The 20,645-nt window shown below is 39.4% G+C and overlaps 1 protein-coding gene across 2 annotated transcripts in view; it reads right to left on the bottom strand.

Moving 5' to 3' along the window:
- Positions 1-14,159: 14,159 nt before the first annotated feature.
- The window catches only part of Snx2 (sorting nexin 2), a 46,339-nt gene continuing 39,853 nt past the window's right edge, over positions 14,160-20,645 (bottom strand). Inside the window, exons 12-15 of one of the 2 annotated variants that reach the window (XM_020176307.2) lie at positions 17,040-17,183; positions 15,607-15,687; positions 15,416-15,487; positions 14,160-14,699 (exon numbers count right to left, since the gene is read on the bottom strand). In XM_020176307.2, coding sequence (XP_020031896.1) covers positions 14,649-14,699; positions 15,416-15,487; positions 15,607-15,687; positions 17,040-17,183 — 348 coding nt within the window. In that variant the 3' untranslated portion in view covers positions 14,160-14,648. Of the gene's footprint in view, positions 14,700-15,415; positions 15,488-15,550; positions 15,688-17,039; positions 17,184-20,645 lie in introns of those variants that run through there. The other variant, XM_074076563.1, reaches the window with a different exon arrangement.

Raw genomic sequence — 20,645 nt, 5'->3', positions numbered from 1 at the left:
ACAAATATCCTGTCATATGGGAAAGCATCATAACAGTGTCAGTAACTTTATCACTACTATTATTTTTTGGTGGTATTGGGGGTTTGAATTCAACAGGTGCTGTACCACTTCAGCCACAACCCCAACCTTTATCACTACTATAGTTTGACATTTTGTGGGAAGACTTAGCCAAGACAAGTAAAAGAAATAAGAAGTACAGAGACTGGACAAGAAGAGAGAAAACTAAAAGTATTTATAGGTGAAATGATCATCTGTATATAACAGAATTAATGTTTTGTTTTGTTTTTTTATGGGACTGGGTTTTGAATTCAGGGCTTTGCTTTTACAAAGTAGGTACTCTACCTCTTAAGCCACACTCCAGTCCATTTTGCTCTGGTTATTTTGGAGATGGAATCACTCAAACTATTTCCCTGGGCTGGACTTGAACCACTGTCCTCCCAATCTCAGCCTCCTTAGTAGTTAAGGTTACAGGCATGAGCCACCAGTGCCTAGCAGAACAGCATTAATTTAAAAAATTTTAGAACTAGCTGGATGCCAGTGGCTCTTGCCTGTAATCCTAGCTACTCAAGAGGCAGAGATCAGGAGGATCTCGGTTCAAAGCAGCTGGGGTAAGAACGTATATCAAAGAAACCCATCACAAAACAGGGCTGGTGGAGTGGCTCATGTGGTCAAGTACCTGCCTTACAAGTGTGATCCCTGAGCTCAATGTGCAGTGCTGCTGAAAAAAAAAAAGGGAACTAATGAAAGAATTTAATAAGGTACCAGATATTAGGTCAACATATAAAAACCTATAGATTTCATATCAAATAGCTTTCTTACGAAGCCACATTAACCAAATAGAAAATTACACAGAGAAAACAAACAGATTTCATTAATAACAGAATTATACACTTATATCTAAGGGTAAACCTAATAGCAAATGTGTAAAACTTATACAAAGAAGATGAAAATTTTTACAGGACATAAAAGAAGAGCTGAATAATAGTTATGTCACGTTCATGAATGTAAGTAAGCGTATTGTAAAGACATAAATTTTCACCAAAATGATTGTTTTGGGCAGCACCAAGATCTTGAACTCAGGGCCTCGCACTTGCTAGGCAGGTGCTCTTCACTTGAGCCACTCCCCCAGACTTTTTCTGCTTTGGTTATTTTTAGATAGAGTGTCAGTTTTTTGCCCAGGGCCAACCTCACACCTCGATCTTCCTGTCTATTCCTCCTACGTAACTGGGACCACAAATGTATACCACCATGCCCAGCTATTGGTTGAGATGGAGGGGGGAGTCTTACTAATTTTTTGCCCCTGGCTAGCCTTTAACCCTGATCCTCCCCATCTCTGCCTCCAGAGTAGCTGGGCTTACAGGAGTGTGCTATTATGCCAGCCCCACAACAAAATGATTTATAAAGTAAAAACAAAGCCCCATCAAGCTAAGAAAAATAACAAACTGCTTCTACAATTCGTTTTCAAGTGAATTGCCACCACAATTTTGAAAAAGAACAAAAATGAATTTGGGATAAGTCACCTTATATCTACTATACATCTTTATGTGTAGGCCATCAAACACACTTAAATGACCATGATCCAGCTGTGGGATTGGCAAGTGACCAAGAGAAACAGCCAGTCTAGAAATGAATACCCAAGTATAGGAGAATGCAGCAGAAATAATCCAGAGGGTTAGACACACTGTTTAGTCTTGGGTGTAGGAATAACCAGCTATCATTGGGGAAGAAAGTAAAACAGGTTTTCAAGATAAGTGCTCTGTATAGTAATAAGTTCTGTGAAAAGGTATAAAATATGGGAAAATATTTTCATAACTTTAAGGTAGACAAAGTCTTATTACATAAAGTCTAAAATGTCAAAGACATAGGATGTAGGATTGTATTCTAGACTAGAAAAGGATTTAAAACTAAAGCATGTGCGAGGATCTGGGTTGACTGCCTAGTACCACAAAATAATAATTAAAATAATGAAGGCCAAAGACCATAAAGTTAAAAGATGTTTAATAAACTGAGAAAAACATTTGCACCATGTATGGTAAAGGATATAGATCCTTTATTTTGTTTATATAATAAAATATTTTTTTTTATCAGGCGTTGATGACTCACACCTATAATGCTAGCTACTAGGAGGCAGGGATCAGGAAGATCACAGTTCAAGGCCAGCCTGGGCAAACAGTTCAGGAGTCCCTATCTTGAAAATATTCAGCAGAAAACAGGGCTGATAGAGTGTCTCCAGTGGTAGAGTGCCTGCCTAACTGCCTAGCAAGCATGAGGCCCTGAGTTCAAGCCCTAGTACTGTCAAAAAAAAAAAAAATATATATATATATATATATATATATGTTTTAATACTTTAAAAATAGATACAATTCCCAGAAGAATACAAAAGGACAAAAAAATCTGTATTATGTATTATTTATCAATATATACCTCTACTTATATCTGTAAATGACAAGTCCTCAAACTTAGCTTGCAGCACAATAAGTACTTATCATCTCCCAGTTTCAGTGGGTCAGAAGCCCAGGACACCATAGGTGCAGTCAAGAGGTCCCCCAACCTATGGTCATCCTAAGACTTGTGTGGGCTTTAGGGTCCACTTTTAAAGTGGTTACTTCCAAGCATGGCAGTTCTTTGGGGCTATTGAGAAGAGGCCTGAGTTCCAGCCTCTGAATGCTTGAACATCCTGAAAACATCCAGGCTGGCTTCCCCCAAGTGAGAGATCCAAAAAGAGCTCAAGAGCAAAAGGCATGACGATGTCCATCACCTGGCCTCAGAAATGGCACTCCACCAACTCTGCAGTATTCCATCGGTGGAAGGGAATGACACATCAGCTTAAATCTCGAGAGGAAAGAAGAACGAGGGCTCCTGTGGATGCCATGAGCAACACGCTCAAATCCAGCTAATGATAGAAAAAGGCAAATTAACACAGATTAATTTTAGATTAGCCAATATTTCAGATTATCCCAGTGTTGGTAAGGAGGCGGGTCAGGAAATGAGTGCTATTGTGATTCATAAATAAAATGTCCTCCAGAGAAAAAGGAACCCTCTTACACTGCTGGTGGGAATGTAAACTAGTACAACCACTCTGGAAAAAAATTTGGAGGCTCTTTAAAAATCTAAACATAGATCTGCCATATGATCCAGCAATACCACTCCTGAGGATATACCCAAAAGACTGTGACACAGGTTACTCCAGAGGCACCTGCACACCCATGTTTATTGCAGCACTATTCACAATAGCCAAGTTAGGGAAACAGCCAAGGTGCCCCACTACTGACGAATGGATCAAGAAAATCTGGTATCTATACACAATGGAATTTTATGCAGCCGTGAAGAAGAACAAAATGTTATCATTCGCTGGTAAATGGATGGAATTGGAGAACATCATTCTGGGTGAGGTTAGCCTGGCTCAAAAGACCAAAAATCGTATGTTCTCCCTCATATGTGGACATTAGATCAAGGGCAAACACAACAAGGGGATTGAACTTTGATCACATGATAAAGTGAGAGCACACAAGGGAGGGGTGAGGATAGGTAAGACACCTAAAAAACTAGATCGCATTTGCTGTCCTCAACACAGAGAAACTAAAGCAGATGCCTTAAAAGCAACTGAGGCCAATAGGAGAAGGGGACCAGGAACTGGAGAAAAGGTGAGATCAAAAAGAATTAACCTAGAAGGTAACACACACGCACAGGAAATCAATGTGAGTCAATGCCCTGTATAGCTATCCTTATCTCAACCAGCAAAAACCCTTGTTCCTTCCTATTATTGCTTATACTCTCTCTACAACAAAATTAGAAATAAGGGAAAAATAGTTTCTGCTGGGTATTGAGGGGGTGGGGGGAGAGGGAGGGGGCGGAGTGGGTGGTAAGGGAGAGGGTGGGGGCAGGGGGGAGAAATGACCCAAGCATTGTATGCACATATGAATAATAAAATAAATAAATAAATAAAATAAAATGTCCCCCAGAATCTTGGTCCTCACCTGGTGGTGCTACTGAGGGGTGATTGGTTCATGAGGATCCTGACCTCATCAATGCATTAATCAATACATAGCACATCAGTGCATAATCCATTCACCCATTGATGAGCTCGTAGCTGAGAGGGCCATTAGGAACGGGGGCCTGCCTGGAGGAAGTGGGTCAGTGGGTATCTTTCAAGGGTGTTTTAGGTGGAATGGCTCAAGTGGTGAAAAAGGGTGTTTTGTCTGGTCCCCAGCTGTCTCGGCCTCCAGGCCCCCACAGGGTGAGCTTTCTGCCCCACCTCATGCTCCCGCCACCATTCTCTGCCTCACCACACAGTATTTTGTCACCGTGACAGAAAAACTGTTGTGACAGTTACTTTTGCTTGCTTAGTTTTAGAAATAGATACCAAAAATTTTATTTATTTATTTATTTATTTATTGGTACTGGGGCTTGAACTCAGGTGCCTACACCCTGAACCACTTTACCAGCCCTTTTTTTGTGTTTGAAGGGTTTTTTTTCAAGGTAGAGTCTCACCTATTTTCCCAGGCTGGCTTCGAACAGGGATCCTCCTGATCTCTGCCTCCTGAGTAGCTAGGATTACAGGCCTGAGCCACTGGTACCTGGTACATTTTCAGTCTAAATGGAGCTGAAGTAACCCAACCATGATTCCATCCCAGACTGCATTCCCCTGTTGGAAATTTTCAAGTAAATTGCATTGCTTTCTCCTGCTCTCCATCTGGGTAAATTTCACTAACCCGCATCTTCCCCAGTCCACAACAGCAAGGGGCAGAGGAAGGAGATTTAGTACACGGTCCTGGACACACCCTGGGAAGAGGCAGAGCAAGCCCTCGGCCCATCTTCAGCCATCTTCAGGGTACAGAATGAGCTTCAGCTTTCAGAGACAAAGAATTAGGGCCAGAACAAAAAATGTTCAGTTAGACATCCCAGTCACAGGTGTGTTCTTCGAAGGTTCTGGAGAAGTTGTCATCTCTGTCATCGCTTGAAGGGAGCAATCTGGTTCCCATGGGATGATTGCTCCTGCTCCAGGGTGCAGTCTCATCATTATAGGTAACTGTCCTCATGTGGAGGGGTGATCTGTCCTGGAAGGCTCCACTGTTCCTTAGGGGTAGTTTTGGTCCCTTGTCACAAAGATGTCAATCAGTGCTGCTCAGTCCTGTCCTTTCTTGAACACAAGGTGACTGCAGAGTGACTGCAGGAGAGAATGGCTCATAGCAAAGACAGATACCAAGATTTTAGTGAATTCATGGGCCCAAGTAAGGAGTCAGCACTTTTCAGCAAGAGCAGTTTAAGCGCGGTTACAGGAGCAGTGTGTGTTCCTTAACTGTAACAAAAGTACTACACTAATGTAAGGTGTTAGTATGGGATTCTGTTTGGGGCATATGAGGAACAGTGTACAATTTTCTGAATTTTTCTGTAAATGAAAAGCTGTCTAAAAACCAGTGGTGATATTTTTGAAGAAGAAATCACTACTGAACATGCTGCAGCTTTCAGCCATGGATGTTTATATAGACACAATAGTGCAAATGTCGAACGCCAATTTAACCAAAACCTGTGCTACAACTGCATTGGAAGAGTGGAGAACAAAGATATAAAGCAGAGAAATGGCAGAGTAGAGCTAAACTCTTCTTTATCACCCAAAAAGATAAAAGCTGGCTTCGGTGGCTCATGCCTGTAATCCTCAGGAGGCAGAGATCAGGAGGATCAAGGTTCAAAGTCAACCCAGGCAAATAGTTCGAGAGACCCTATCTCGAAAAAAAACCATCACAAAAAAGGGCTGGTGGAGTGGCTCAAGGCATAGGTCCTGAGTTTAAACCCCAGTACTGCCAAAAAAGAAAAAAAGCCAAAAAGATAAAATGCAGTGCTGGGCCATGGCTCAAGTGATACAGCGCCTGCACAAGGCTCTGAGTTCAAACTCCAGAACCATCAAAAAATTAAAAAAATAAAAACAAGGTCTGCAGTGTGTCGAAAGTGGTAGAGCACTGCCTAGGAAGTGTGTGGCCTTGAGTTCAAACCCCAGCACCTCCAGAAAAAAAAACCCTAAATGCGAAGGTATATAACAGCAAAAGAAACAGCCAAGAGTAAATTCAGGTTGCTGTGAGGGGAAGGACCAGAGAAACTGGGAACGTGTGGACACAGAACCACTGTATTTTGTTATTTAGCCTTTTCGAATACTAGTTTGTTACAGAGAGTGGTCTCAGAAGCCCTGGTAGAGAAGACCTCAGGTCCTTGCACCTCAAGTAAAGCACTGCACAGAGACATAAAATGTAGAGCTGCAGCAAAGTTTTATTGAAAGGAAAAGGAAAATACAGGCAGTGCAAAAGAAGGAATGGTAGGCCCTCGCCTACCCTGATCTTTGTTCAGAGGGCAATTTGCAAGTTGTAAGGGCAAATGGCAGGTCTTTGCAGGTGGGGCTAGGGTAATTGACAGGTTTTTGGTACTGGGTTTTGAACTCAAGGCCTTCACCTTGAGCCACTCTGACAGCCCTATCTGAAGGGTTTTTTCGAAACAGGGTCTCACGATTTACCCCGGCTGGCTTCGAACCATAATCCTCTTGCTCTCTGCTTCCTGAGCAGGTAGTACTTCAGGCGTGAGCCACTGGCGCCCAGCTTAATTGACAGGTTTGATTAAAGGAGGCGGGGCATTCTGCGCATGCGCACCTGGGGATTCGGTTTTCGTTGTATGCATGGGATGTGACCAATGATGTCAGAATGAGGACAAATTTCCTTTTACTGGGCGTGCGCCATTTTATGGTCTGAACCAAAAACTGCTGGAGAGCTTAGAACTACAGAGGAACCTACAATTGAAAAGGAATTTACAGGTCGGATGCAGCGGCACACGTCTGTAATCCTAGCTCCTTGCGGGGGCCCGAGGAGGGGGAGTGGGGGGTCTCCAAGATAACCAAAGCAAAATGGACTGGAGGTGTGGCCCAAGAGGTGGCGCCCCACTTTGTAAGTGCTGACCCCAGTCCCACCAGAAAAGAAAACCAATTTACAACTGTAATGACCATCGGAAGGGAAGTGTGAGGACGGTACAGGAACAAGGAGGAGTTCAGCATGGGGGTTTTTCTTTTTCTTCCCTGTTACTTAGCCTGCTTGTTTAATTTTCAGATAATATGAATGTATTAATTTGATAAAATAAACATTAAAACCCAGAAGACAGAAATAGATTTTTATGTACTGAAAAGCAACACCTTCATAAACATTGCCAAATTAAAAAGCACATTCTAGAAATACCACAGAAATAGTGCTAAGGACATTACAGAAAAGCTTAGGGGGTTCACTGTATTGAAGTTACTCTTTTAAGCAAAGACCAGTACACCAGTAGTCCTGTAACTTTCCTTCTCTGCCCACTGTCTCCTCTTCCCCTCTTCCCTCTCAGGGAACTGTCACCTAATCACATGTAATCTTCCAGCCTGTGCCTGTCACTTACTCTCTTGCCTTCCTTTCTCCTAATGTAACCTCCCTCTTTTCCAGTTCTTTTTTTTTGGTACTGGAGTTTGAACTCAGGGCCTCATGCTTGCCAGGCAGGTGCTTTACCCCTTGAGCAACTCTGTCAGCCAGGTAAAGGGTTTTTTCGAACTATTTGCTGGGCTGGCTTTGAACTGTGATCCTACTGATCTCTGCCTCCTGAGTAGCTGGTACTACAGGCGTGCGCCATAGATGCCTGGCTTCTTTTCAATTCTTATAGCAAAATCTTCTTTTGAAGTTCTCTCACATCCATCAACTTCCAAGTTCATTTGGTGATCAGGATTCATTCTTACTCATCCGTTTTTTTCTAAACATGTGTCAGTCTTTTGGGCCTCCAATCTTTGGTCTTCCTACTGATGTCCCTGCTGGTGGCTTGTTTTCATACTTCACTAAGAAAATCAAATCTTTCACTGATAAGGTTGTAGGCTTGAACTAAGTTTTTAATTTCCAAATATGGTCATTCCCCTTTCCATTAATTCAGAGAAAGAAACACTCCATTTCTTTTTGAGGCTCTTCCCATCTTTTGCCAAAGAAAGGAACTAGATGAGAGGAAGCGTAGGCCCTGAGAAAAGAGCAGGAAAGAAATCCTCCATTTGGCTTCCCAATTCCCACAAGAATTATGGTCCTTGAAATCCACAAGGAAAAGCATCTCAAGGGCTTTCACAAACAAGGTGAATATCTCCAGGTAGAAGTTTAGCACAGATGTATTTAGCAAAATGGATAAAGTAGGGAGAATTAGAAAAGGGAATCAGGAGTACCCCCAATACAGAGGGTGGGCGCTGAAGAGGCTCAAAATTCTGACCCTTGTCATAGGTGTATTTATGCTGAACTGTACCTCATCTAGACAAGTGGACACATCTCCTAGCAATCCTTAATCATTTCGCTGTTTCCAAGCATGAAGACAAAGGGTTTAAGATGGGTCTATTACCCAAAACATGACTGAATCTTATTATCACTAAAAAACACAAGGACAGTCAGCGTTGGTGGCTCATGCCTATAATCTTAGCTACTTGGGAGGCCGAAATTCACAGAATCAGTCAGAGGCTAGTCTAGGAAGACAGTTGGAGAGACCTCCATCTCCAACAAATAACAAGAGCAGAAGGGACTGGAAGTGTGGCACAAGTGTTAAGAGTGCCTGCTTTGCAAGTTAAAGCTCCTGTTTCAAACCCAGTGCCACCAAACAACGAAACACAGAGACAAAGGGTCCAGGGTAAACTTATTAACACACTGGAGACAATGTGTGACATTTAGGGTACTCATTTGCCAGACACGCCTTTTACTCTGTGTCTCCCAACCCATGGATAACAACCCACTTACTGTCTCAAAAGGGCCCGGGTGATGGAAGGCTTGCTGCGCTCTGATTTTCAATCTTTTCTTCCTGGTTCTGTTTTAATTCCTAAATCTGGCCTTTTTAATATTTGTAATTTTTAAAAATTATTTTTCTTTGTTGCCTTATCTACCTGTCCTGCCTCACATCTGACTTCTCTTCCATTCTTTCCTTAGACATTAATTTGAGCATGTATCTCCAAATGAAATATTAAACTTGTCCATTTTTATTTCTATTTCTCTAAAGAACCTCCTCTCTCTCCCACTGCTGTCGTGCAGGCACTCACCATCACTTGGCTGGATGACTGCCATGCCAACAAATGTCGTTGTGATCTTTTTTTCTTCATGAACCACTACTTCCCTTAGTCTACAACATCTGCAAGACTCTTTCATGAGTTACTGAGTTACTTTTTTTTTTTTTTGGTGGCACTGGGGTTTGAACTCAAGGCCTCACGCTTGCTAGGCAGGCACTCTTACTGCTTGAGCCACTCCATCTCTCATGAGTTAGCATGGAAAGTAAATGTCTCTTTTCCTAAGTAATTACCTCATTTTTCTCACCCTTCCTCTAGGCTTCTACAAAGGACACTATCACTTTCTGACAACACTCCTTTAATGTGGGGTATCTGTTGTGCTGTGTGTGGGATATTTCTAAGCTTCTCTTGGCTGTCTATAAACTCATTTTGACTGTCTTCTTTCCTTCCTCTGATCCTGGGCCCCACAGCACCCAGAATAGATCTCTGGGAAGGAAGCATTTTGGTAAGCTCATCTTGGCCCTAATCAAGCACAAACCTATCCATCATTTGGAAGAAGCCCTAAAGATTGGTGAAATAATGCTTAGATTATGTCAAGTGCTAAGTTTTATTGCATGTATAATAGCTAATTTATTAAGCACTTGCTATTGCTAAGAAACTCCTATCAGTTAAGAAGCAGTTTCCATTTTCTGGATAAGAAAACTAAGGTTTAGAGAGAGAGAACTTGTTCAAGGTCAGTATTGTAGATCCTGAGATTCAACAGGTGGGCTGCATGCATAAACTGGTTCTTAATTGCCCAATTACACTGTTTGGGCTGTAACACACTAGGTTCTATAAGACACAACAAGGGCTTCGTTGCTCTCAGGAAAGACTGGCTATGACAGTCAGGCCACACAACTCTCATGCAAAAGAACCTCCATAAGTGCAATCTAAAAAGAACAGAGTGTTATATATAGTACAGTCCTATTTAGCGATCAAGAGATCCCTTCCTGCCTTCCTTCTTTCTTGTTAGGGCACTCAAAAGATTCATTTTAAGATGTGTACTTTTAAATTTGGTCCGAAAGTTTAAATGATGAGATTAAACAACTGTTGTTAAAGTGGAGAGAGCTAATAGTTCATTAGGTATAATCAACCAAGACAGTGAACCAGGAACAGAGAGAGCAAGTTCACAAGACAGGCTTGATCCTACCAAAGCAAATGGTTGAGTGAAGGGGGAGGCAAATGGCCCTGGCAAGGAAAGTGACTCAGAGGGGCTCTGGAGCCCCTGGTCTGTAGATTACTGGACTCTACTGAAGATTGCTGTGCACCATACAGTAACAAGGGCTGTTTTCTTTTCTTTTTTTTGATGGTATTGGGCTTGGACTCAGAGCTGCACACATGCTAGGCAGGCGCTCTATCTCTTGAGCCACTCCACCAGCCCATTTTTTTGTGTTGGGTATTTTGGAGATAAGGTCTGGAGAACTATTTCCCTGGACTAGCTTCAAACTACGATCCTCCTGATCGCTGCCTCCTGAGTCGCTATGATTTACAGGTATGAGCTACCTCATACCTGTACTTGGCACTAGACTCCTTCTTTGGGAAGACCAGCCTAGCAGCAGGGCAGTTGGACTGGCAGAGCAGAGAGGGACAATTAAAAATACAATTAAGTATTTCAAGCCAGGTGCCAGTGACTCACACCTATAATCCTGATTACTCAGGAGATATAGATCAAGGAGGATTGTGGTTGGAAGCCAGCCTGGGCAAATAGTTTGTGAGACCCTATCTCAAAAAACCATCATAGAAAAGGGCTGGTGGAGTGGCTTACGGTATAGGCCCTCAGTTCAAACCCTAGCACTGAAAAAAAAAAAAAAGAAAAAGAAAAAAGAAAAAAAGCATAGTATTACAGCTGGGTGCCAGTGGCTCACACCTATAATCATAGCTTGGGATTATAATCATAACTTGGGAGGCTGTGATCAGGATTGTGATTCAAGGTCAGCCTGGCCAAAGTTCCGCAGCCCCATCTCCAAAATAGCTGGGGCAAAGTGGACTGAAGGTGGCTCAAGTGATAAAGTACCTGCTTTGCAAGCATGAAGCCCTGGGTTCAAATCCCAGTCTCACCAAAAAAAAAAGTGTCATAGGAGACAAGATCATTCTGGTAAAGTCAGGAGATCTTGATGGTGGGAGAGAAAACAGCAGAGACTTCAGAAATAGCACCAATTCAAGCTTAGGAAAATTATAATACCTAAGTAATGTAACTGAAAATAAAAGCATTTGGCTTCATGTCTCAATTACAGAAGAATCTGGGGTTTGAACTGAGGGTTTCAGTTTTCAAAGGAGGTGCTTTATCACTTGAGCCATACCTCCAGTCCATGTTGCTTTGGTTATTTTGGAGATGGGTCTCACGAACTATTTGCGCAGGCTGGCCTGGAACCACAATCCTCTCAGTCTCAGCCTCCTAGGTAGCTCGGGTTACAGGCATGGGCTGGCATGCCCAGCCAATCTTGTCTTTTGAGATGGGGGTCTCGCTAACATTCTGGACAGGCTGGTGTCGAACTTCAGCTCTCCTGTATCTACCTCCTCCTCGCTGGGATTACAGACGTGATCGGCGACACCCAGCTCACACTAGGCTTTTAAACCAAGCTTAGATTCTCCATTTCAGTTAAAATGTTTACCAGTCTCAGCCAGGCATGCTTGCCAGGCGTAGAGTGCTTGCTTTGTAAGCACAGAGCCCTGAGTTCAAATCCCACTTCCACCAAAAGAAACCTTTAAATTTAAATACTAAAAGATTAGCTCTTGTTTATTTGCAATAAAACATTTTAGAAATATACACAGGAGACATGAGGGCTGATGGGTTTTCAAATAATTAAAATGTTGGCAGATATCAGAAGCTCATGTAATTTACTTGAAAATTTCCAACAGGGGAATGCAGTCTGGGATGGAATCATGGTTGGGTTACTTCAGCTCCATTTAGACTGAAAATGTTTATTTGGAGGTACCAAATATTCTAGTGAATGTAATACAGTTGACTGAAGATTTTGGCCTGAATAAGTTATTACACCAGGTGTGAACTGTATCTCTGGCATTAACACAGCCATGAATGTCATACTAGCAGATCACTGCAGTGAAACTATTCCTGGTAAGCCTGTATTTTCCTTAATATCAATGTGATAACAAGACAACATCTGACCCGCATTACTATCAATTACTCATTTCTCAAAGGTATTTTTTCCAGCAGAATCAACAATAAAAGATTGTATTCTTCTGCTTTGGTTTCTTGGAAGTGCAACATTATTTTGCATCCTCTGAGTTTCCCATTCAATTAAGTCTTTATTACTAACTTAGTATGTGTCAGGCATCCTGCTAAGTTCTCTGAGTATAAACGTGAATAACATCTACAGTAGTTTTGACATTTCAACCAGAACACATACTAAAGACAGAGATAGTCACTGTATCCAGTAAGCCACTAGAGGGGATTTCTTCATTAAGCTCAGGAAAAGGGATTTTTTCCTTTTTTTGGAGATAGCCTGGCTACATAACCTAGGCTGGCCTTGTACTCCCAGGCCTCCTGAGTGCTGGTACTACAGGCATGCATACTTTGCTCCAGAAAAAACAGCCAACTATTTTTTTTCTTTTTGCAGCACCTGGGTTTGAATTCAGGGCTTACAGCTTGAGCCACTCAACCAGCCCTTTTTTGTGTTGGGTATTTTTGAGATAGGGTCTTGTGAACTATTTGCCTGGGTTGGCTTTGAACCCCGATCCTCCTGATCTTTGCCTCCTGAGTGGCTACGATTACAGGTGTGAGCTACCAGCGCCTGGCTCAGCCAAGTTTCTTTTTTTTTTATTATTATACATATGTGCATACAATGCTTGGGTCATTTCTCCTCCCTGCCCCCACCCCCTCCCTTACCACCCACTCTGCCCCCTCCCTCTCCACCCCACCCTCAATACCCGGCAGAAACTATTTTGCCCTTATCTCTAATTTTGTTGAAGAGAGAGTATAAGCAATAATAGGAAGGAACAAGGGTTTTTGCTAGTTGAGATAAGGATAGCTATACAGGGAGTTGACTCACATTAATTTCCTGTGCGTGTGTGTTGCCTTCTAGGTTAATTCTTTTTTATCTAACCTTTTCTCTAGTTCCTGGTCCCCTTCTCCTATTGGCCTCAATTGCTTTTAAGGTATCTGCTTTAGTTTCTCTGCGTTGAGGGCAACAAATGCTAGCTAATTTTTTAGGTGTCTTACCTATCCTCATATCTCCCTTGTGTGCTCTCGCTTTTATCATGTGATCAAGGTCCAATCCCCTTGTTGTGTTTGCCCTTGATCTAATGTCTGCATATGAGGGAGAACATACGATTTTTGGTCTTTTGGGCCAGGCTAACCTCACTCAGAATGATATTCTCCAATTCCATCCATTTACCAGCGAATGATAACATTTCGTTCTTCTTCATGGCTGCATAAAATTCCATTGTGTATAGATACCACATTTTCTCAATCCATTCATCAGTGGTGGGGCATCTTTTAGCCAAGTATTTTTAAGAATACTTTAAAACAAAATAAGTATGCTACTAATCATAATTTAAACTTTTGTCAGCATTAAGGACTGGGTAATAGCCATCTAAATAGAGACAAAAAGGACAATAAGGTGGCCAAAGGTGAAGTAAATTTCATTTTACTTCAAATTTGTTTGTACTGTTCTTGGTTATTCATCAAATCCTGGTGTATTTGAGCATTTTGGGTCCATATGACCAATGTACCTTTAAAAATAAAAGACAAAGAAAAGGCAAGGAATAAATTGAATATATGCAAAGTCTTGGATTTGAAGACAATAGAAGATGGGCAAAAATCCATGGGACTTGTAAGAGAAGCACATAAATGCATTTTTTTCATAATCTTAAATTGGTCATTGGGATGGTTAAAAATAAGCAAAGACAATCATTTTCTTCTTTACTGAAGATGGCCAAGACATAAATTGTCTTTGTGACGATTTCATGAGAAAACTTAAAGCATCATTTAATCATTTAATGAGACGAGTTCATTATTTTTCTGTCAATTAAAATATTTAAGGAGTCACAATATTAATTGTAATACATTGAGAAAAAAAGTCTTCCTATTAAAAAGTTCCCAAAAGTTTACATACTCAAATAATTTGCTACTAGTACCTCACAACGAATATCATTTTATTACTGTAATCACAAAATCATAATTTCTGTACAAGAATGTATAAGTGAACATTAATCAATTCATTGATAATTCACTTCATAAAGAGGGTAAACATATTATACTATAAAGAAAATCATAAAATTTTCTGGCCTTGCAGTGCACTCTTCAGTGCAAGTATTTAAGACACAATAGTGTTCAATTCAGCAAAATACTGCAGAATATCATGCCACAGTCCACTTAATTCCAAGAGGGTCAGGACATGCAGCCTGTAATAAAATGTCAGAATATATATATGTATATATATGTATATACACACACATATACATATATACACATATTCATTTATATATATATATATATATGTAAAAAACCACATGTAGTTCATAAAATATATTGTGGTTTATTTAGATGGTTTCAATGGTTTCACTTTAGCATTCAGCATAACTGGAACAAATGTCCCATGTCTTCTTGGCAGGAATAATCTCATTGCTAGGCAATGGCTTTGGCTTCGGGTAGGAATGCCTCCCAGTATTTTATCAGCTGTGAATGACAGTAAAAATATATTCTCATTACTTTTTGTCATTTTAATGCATATATCCCTCATAGTATCTTTTTAAATAAACTTTTATTGAATTTATCATTAAAACCACAGTTTTCTCTCGTTAAGGAAACAAATGACACTGTAGCACTGAACACTAAAAACCCCAAACAAAATAAAACAATCACAACAGTCTAGGGTGGCCTTGTCCTGTGTAGGGTGCAAGCTGCACTGGGTGTCTCTGGAAGGCAACACCTTTCTCATTAGCGCTGCCCTCTTCACCTGAGCTGCTGTGCTGTGCTGTGCTGTGCTATGCACGCCGAGGCCAGCCTGGGGTACATGATGAGATCTTGTCTTGAAAACAAAACAAACAGGGAAGGAGGCATGGCTCAAGCAGTACAGTGCCTGCCAGCAAGCACAAGGTCCTGAACTCAATCCCCAGTATCACCAAACAAATAAAATAAAAACCTAGGCAGAAAGAGAAAGGGAAAGTTGCCTAGCAGGTTTTTTATAGCCTAACATTGGGAAAAGTATGTCTCTGTGTATTGGTTAGAAGAAGCAAATTGTAACTGAGAAAGTTTTCCATTATTGTCACTGTTTTCTCTATTCTACTTCTTATTCTTGCTGGAGCTTAAAAGTCTATTTCATTAACCATCTTCTTTAAAATGAACAAGTACACCAAAAACAACTTCTAGAAGTTATCAAAAAGTTAGCTTACTTGTTGCTGTGTTTGTACTAATGACTCCAAGTACTTGATGATAACACTTTTAAAATCCTTCACTCGTTCTTTCTGTTAAATGAAGTACAATACATGAAAAAGTCAACCAGTAGAAAACTAAATTTAATTTTACCATAAAATTTTAGCAAAATGTGACATTATTAAGAAAAGTGCAAAACTATTATACATGCCTCAAATCTTCCCACTTCTTTTCGAATTGTTTTAGAGATCTGTTCGAAATCTCTTTCTCCTTGCTGTACTTTTGCCTCCCACTAATAAAAACAAACAAAAGAACAAATACTTCATATTTGTTTGGAAGAAACAGTTACAGTGTTAGCTGTCAGGATCAATCATTTAACTTAAAAAGAATGCCTAATATTGCCAAAACTCAATATAGCATCATTCAAAGGTATTTTCACTTTCAAGTTATGAAATAACATTAGCGTAATTTCCATTAGTATTTCACTGCCAGACTCCCTCAAGATGAGAATGTGCTAACATTTAGTGCACCACAACACCCTGCCAGGCGTGGTGCACACTTGTAATCTCAGCGGGGAGGCTCAGGCAGGCGAATCTTGAATTCAAGATCAGCATGGGCTACATAAGGAGACTGTCCTTAAACAAACAAACCAAAAAATCCTATAATGCCCATACATTAACTAGGCGTGACTTAGAGAAAAGATTTTTAGCATAAAGTTCACTAACAAATAGGGCTGGTGGTAGAGCACCTGCCTAGCAAGTGTGAAGCCCTGAGTTTGAACCCCTATAACACCAAAAAAACAAAAAAAAACACTACCAAAAAATTAGCTGTCTTACAGTACAATCTTCTAATTTTCTATGTCAACAATTTTAATTTCAAGAATACACATTCATCATAATTTATATATCCATGGAAATTGTTCAAAATAAGAAAATCATATGACAAACATTTAAAAAACACTTTTGTAATGGTAAAATAGCTAGATTAAAAAAAAGTGGAATTATGGTCTACTGAAGACCCCTCAATAAGCACTAAATTCAGTACAAAAAGGACAAAATGTCGTGATTAGTGACCAATGAAACAGCTAAAATAAAACAAAAGTTTAAGCAATGAAATGATATTTTCCCAGTATGTAAGCAAAACACTGGTCCCTACTCTTCAAAGAGCAGGCACATTCATGTTTAGTAATATAAAGGTTGTCCTACCTCTTCAATTTCCTTATTGAAGCATGGTAAAAAAAGTGTATAAATTATAATAACCTTATACAAATTTGTTAAAATACCATATATAATGCATATATATGGGGATAATGTTGCCTGGACAACTACATGTGGGATAGACCCACCTCTAAAGCCATTTTTAGACACAGAATGAGTCATCATCTGAAATCAAATTACATTTTGAAAAGAAATGTCTAGTCAGCATGTACAGTTAACTCTGGATTGCTTCCTTGCATGTGTCTTTCCCCATCCCTGTGATCTTATGGAGATGTTAATGATGACCAATGTCAGTCATTCTAACCCCGCCCATAAGCATGTGGCGAAATGGCTAAGTGTTAAATGGTCCAGAACAAATTATGAAAAATTATGCATGTATGAGTAACATGAAAAATCTGAGTAACAAAATAAAGCACTTAGTAATCACCTCTCTTATTTCATTTTTAGCTTGCTGTATTTTGTCTGGCTTGTTGGCAACCATCATTTTTGCCTCTGTTTCACGTTTCTTGAGCAAAGTAATTTGAGCATCTTCCCATTTCTGCCAGCACTTCATTCGATGGTCAAACACACCCTGGAAGTGAATGACACATGCTACTGAGTAACACTACTTTCTTTTTTTTTTTCTTCTAATCTTTATTTTTTATAAATTACTCATTTATTTACATGTGCATACATTGTTTGGGTCATTTCTCCCCCTGTTCCCCACCCCCAGAGTAACACTACTTTCATTATACTACCACTACTGAAACACTGAAAGAAAGACATGCATTTAAATGCTGTAAGCATAAAAATACCAAAAATAAATCTCCTAGCAATTGCTGAAACCAAAAAACTGTCACTGGATGAAAAATAAGAGCTCAGGATAAAAAAAGCTAAACACAAAATCCATTTCATTAGCCTTTAGAGTTTAAAATGTAGTTTATAATAAGATTTATAACAGAGTTTTATGTTTTGAAAAATAATGTATTTAATAGGAAAATACATTCTAAAAATAGGTGTTATAGCTACACTGAAGTTTTGCTACTAAAAAACATCAAAAGCAGATTTAAGCATTAGAAACGTCAGAAATTGAAAAATAAAATGGGAAAAATTCAGATAATAGTAAACAAAGTAAAAGCATGGTAGAAGAGATTCTAATAGTTTTTAATAAAAAAAAGGCAAAGCAACTAAAAGTAGGGCCTAATCAAATGGGGGAAGATGGTCCTAGATATTTACATATCTATGTGCAGAACTCAATGAAGAAAAGCAACAGAGAGAGATTAACAGAACAATCCAGCCAAATCCAGAACTGCTTTCATGGGGTTTGGCAGAGCAAAAACAAGTGAATGAAAGACAGAGATGAAATACGGATGTATGATGAGAGTACTTAGAAGTCTCAGGAGAAAACTGATGGATAGGATGAGAGAGACCATTATGAATTCTTTTTGTTAGTTTTGTATTTGGAATAGAATATATATATATATACATACACACACACACACACACTAATATATATAATACTAATATATATGTTATATATTAGTATTTACTAATTGAACAAAGGAATCATTAATAAATTAGGTGTACCAGAAGTATTAATGCAGTTATTTCAGTTTATTCCCAATAAAAAAAATGTAAACCAAGAAACAGTAAATAAATATATGCGCTTATGAGAAAAATATGTAGTAAATTCAAAAAGCAAAACAAAACAAGAAAAACAGTGGGCTTTAGGAGTTGTAAGCACAGCTCTGGTACATCACTTCTCTAGCAAGTCTTGAGAGGCCCTGGGTTTGACACCCAGCACAAGAGAAACAAATAAAATGAACACAAAATAGTAGGATCTGAAACAATCAAATATGGGTCTGAACATCAGCTTTGCACTGCATGGCCCTGGGTACATTCTCCAAAATTTAAAGGGTGGGGGTAATGACATCTACGTTTGTGGATTATAAATAACATAAAAGTATACAACATGGTGACTTAACCTAGTATGTATTTAGTAACTAGGAGACACAATTATGGATTCCTTCTAAGTAACACATACACATAAACATGGTTGATTAACTCTAGACTTCTACTAAAAGTTCAAAGAATATAAACGTAAAAACGAAAAAAAAATGGACAGCACTTTTATCATACAGTATAATTTTAAAAGTGTGGGCAATACCACTTACAAATTTAACCAACTAGAAACCAAAGTGCGGTCATCCCTTCGTGGTCACAGGAATTTGTTACAGGACCACTGCAGATAGCAAAATCTAGGGATGCTCAATTTCTTACATAAAAGGGGACAGTATTTGCATGGAACTTCCATTCCTGTATACTTTAAATCATCTCTAAAAAATAATAAAATTTATTAAGAAATTTAAAAAGAGAAAAAAATAACAAAAAAATCATCTCCAGACTACTTATAACACCCAATAAAATGCAAATGTTATATAAATGTAGTTGTTATATTGCATTGGTTTGCGTGAACAAGGAAAGGAAAGAGGTCTGCAAGTGTTCAGTACACGTGCGCTATTTCCCACCAAACGCTATCTTTGGTTACCTAAATACTTAGATGTGGAACCCACCTACCACTATGGAAGGCCACTTGTATTTTTTTCCAAGAGTTCTTAAAGATTGTAGACATTTTTTTTTGGTAGCACTAGGGTTTGAATGCAGGGCCTCACGCTTGCTAGGCAGGTGCTATACCACTTGAAACACTCTGCTAGCCCTGTTTTTGTGTTGGGTTTTTTTCAAGATGGGGTCTCGTGAACTATTTGTCCAGGCTGGCTTAAGACGGTGGTATTCCTGGTCTCTGACTTCTGAATAGCTAGGATTACAGGTGTGAGCTACTGGTGCCTGGCTGATTGTAAATATTTTAAATTCATTAGTATAACAGCCTAGACAAATCAAAGCACTGCATCTACAGATATATAAATTCACTAAGAATAAACTTTAGCCAAATTAATTTGGACCCAAATCACAAAAGTATTATGTCAATCACAAATTTTAAAAAGCCACTACAATTTAAAACAAACAGCTAGGAGTGGTGGCGCAAATCTGTAAGTAAACCCAGCATTTTAGAGGCTGAGGAGGATCATAAGTTCAAGGCCAGCTGGGCTCCACTATGAGTTTGAGGCCAGCCTTGGTTATACAGCAAGACCCTATCTCAAAATGAATGAATGAATGAATGAATGAATGAACAGCCCCAGACAATCTTACTCACACACACACCCAAATCAAAAGGTAATTTAAGACTTTAGGCCTAATTTTTTTTTTTGGAGAACAGGACCACATAAACTCTTCATTTATAAACTCTATTTAATAACAATTTGATTATTTAAAATAGGTAGCAATGTAGGACAAAAGGTAATAAAATCCTTTAATTTCAGTATTTGTACACCAGCTTCTCATTGACACCCTAACTTTAAACTTATTTGGTTCCCATTCAATTTATTAGCTCATAGTACTCACAACACGTTTATTGTACAGATACAGGAACTTTATAAAATAAGATTATTAAAGTCAGGTTATTTTAGAAAAAATTAATCTTAAGGATACAAATTAACTTTAGCATAGATTAATTGTACAAGGGGGTTTCATTTACCAATATTTTGATATGAGTAAAACTAGATCTTTCTTTAGGTTCCAGATCTTGATGTTCTTAGCTTCCTACTTTTTTTTTTTGCAGTACTGAGGCTTGAACACAGGGTCTTCATTGTGAGCCACCCTATTTTTGTGAAGGGTTTTTTGAGATAGGGTCTCGCAAAACTATTTATCTGGGCTGGCTTTGAATCATGATCCTCCTGATCTCTGCCTCCTGAGTAGGTAAGGATTATAGGCGTGAGCCACCAGCACCTGGCTAGCTTCCTACTTTTGTGGTATATTCTTCCCTCTAGCACTCCTAGTATGAAAAACTTATTGTTAGAAAACTACTCTTCAGCTGAATGCCAGTGGCTCACACCTGTAATCCTAGCTACTCAGGAGGCAGAGATCAGGAGGACTGAGGTTCGAAGCCATCCCGGGCAAATAGTTCAAGAGATCTTATCTCAAAAATATCGAACCCAAA

This window comes from Castor canadensis, chromosome 6 (genome assembly GCF_047511655.1).
Source record: "Castor canadensis chromosome 6, mCasCan1.hap1v2, whole genome shotgun sequence".
Taxonomy (NCBI): Eukaryota; Metazoa; Chordata; class Mammalia; order Rodentia; family Castoridae; genus Castor; species Castor canadensis.
This window is presented reverse-complemented; position numbering and strand designations above follow the sequence as displayed.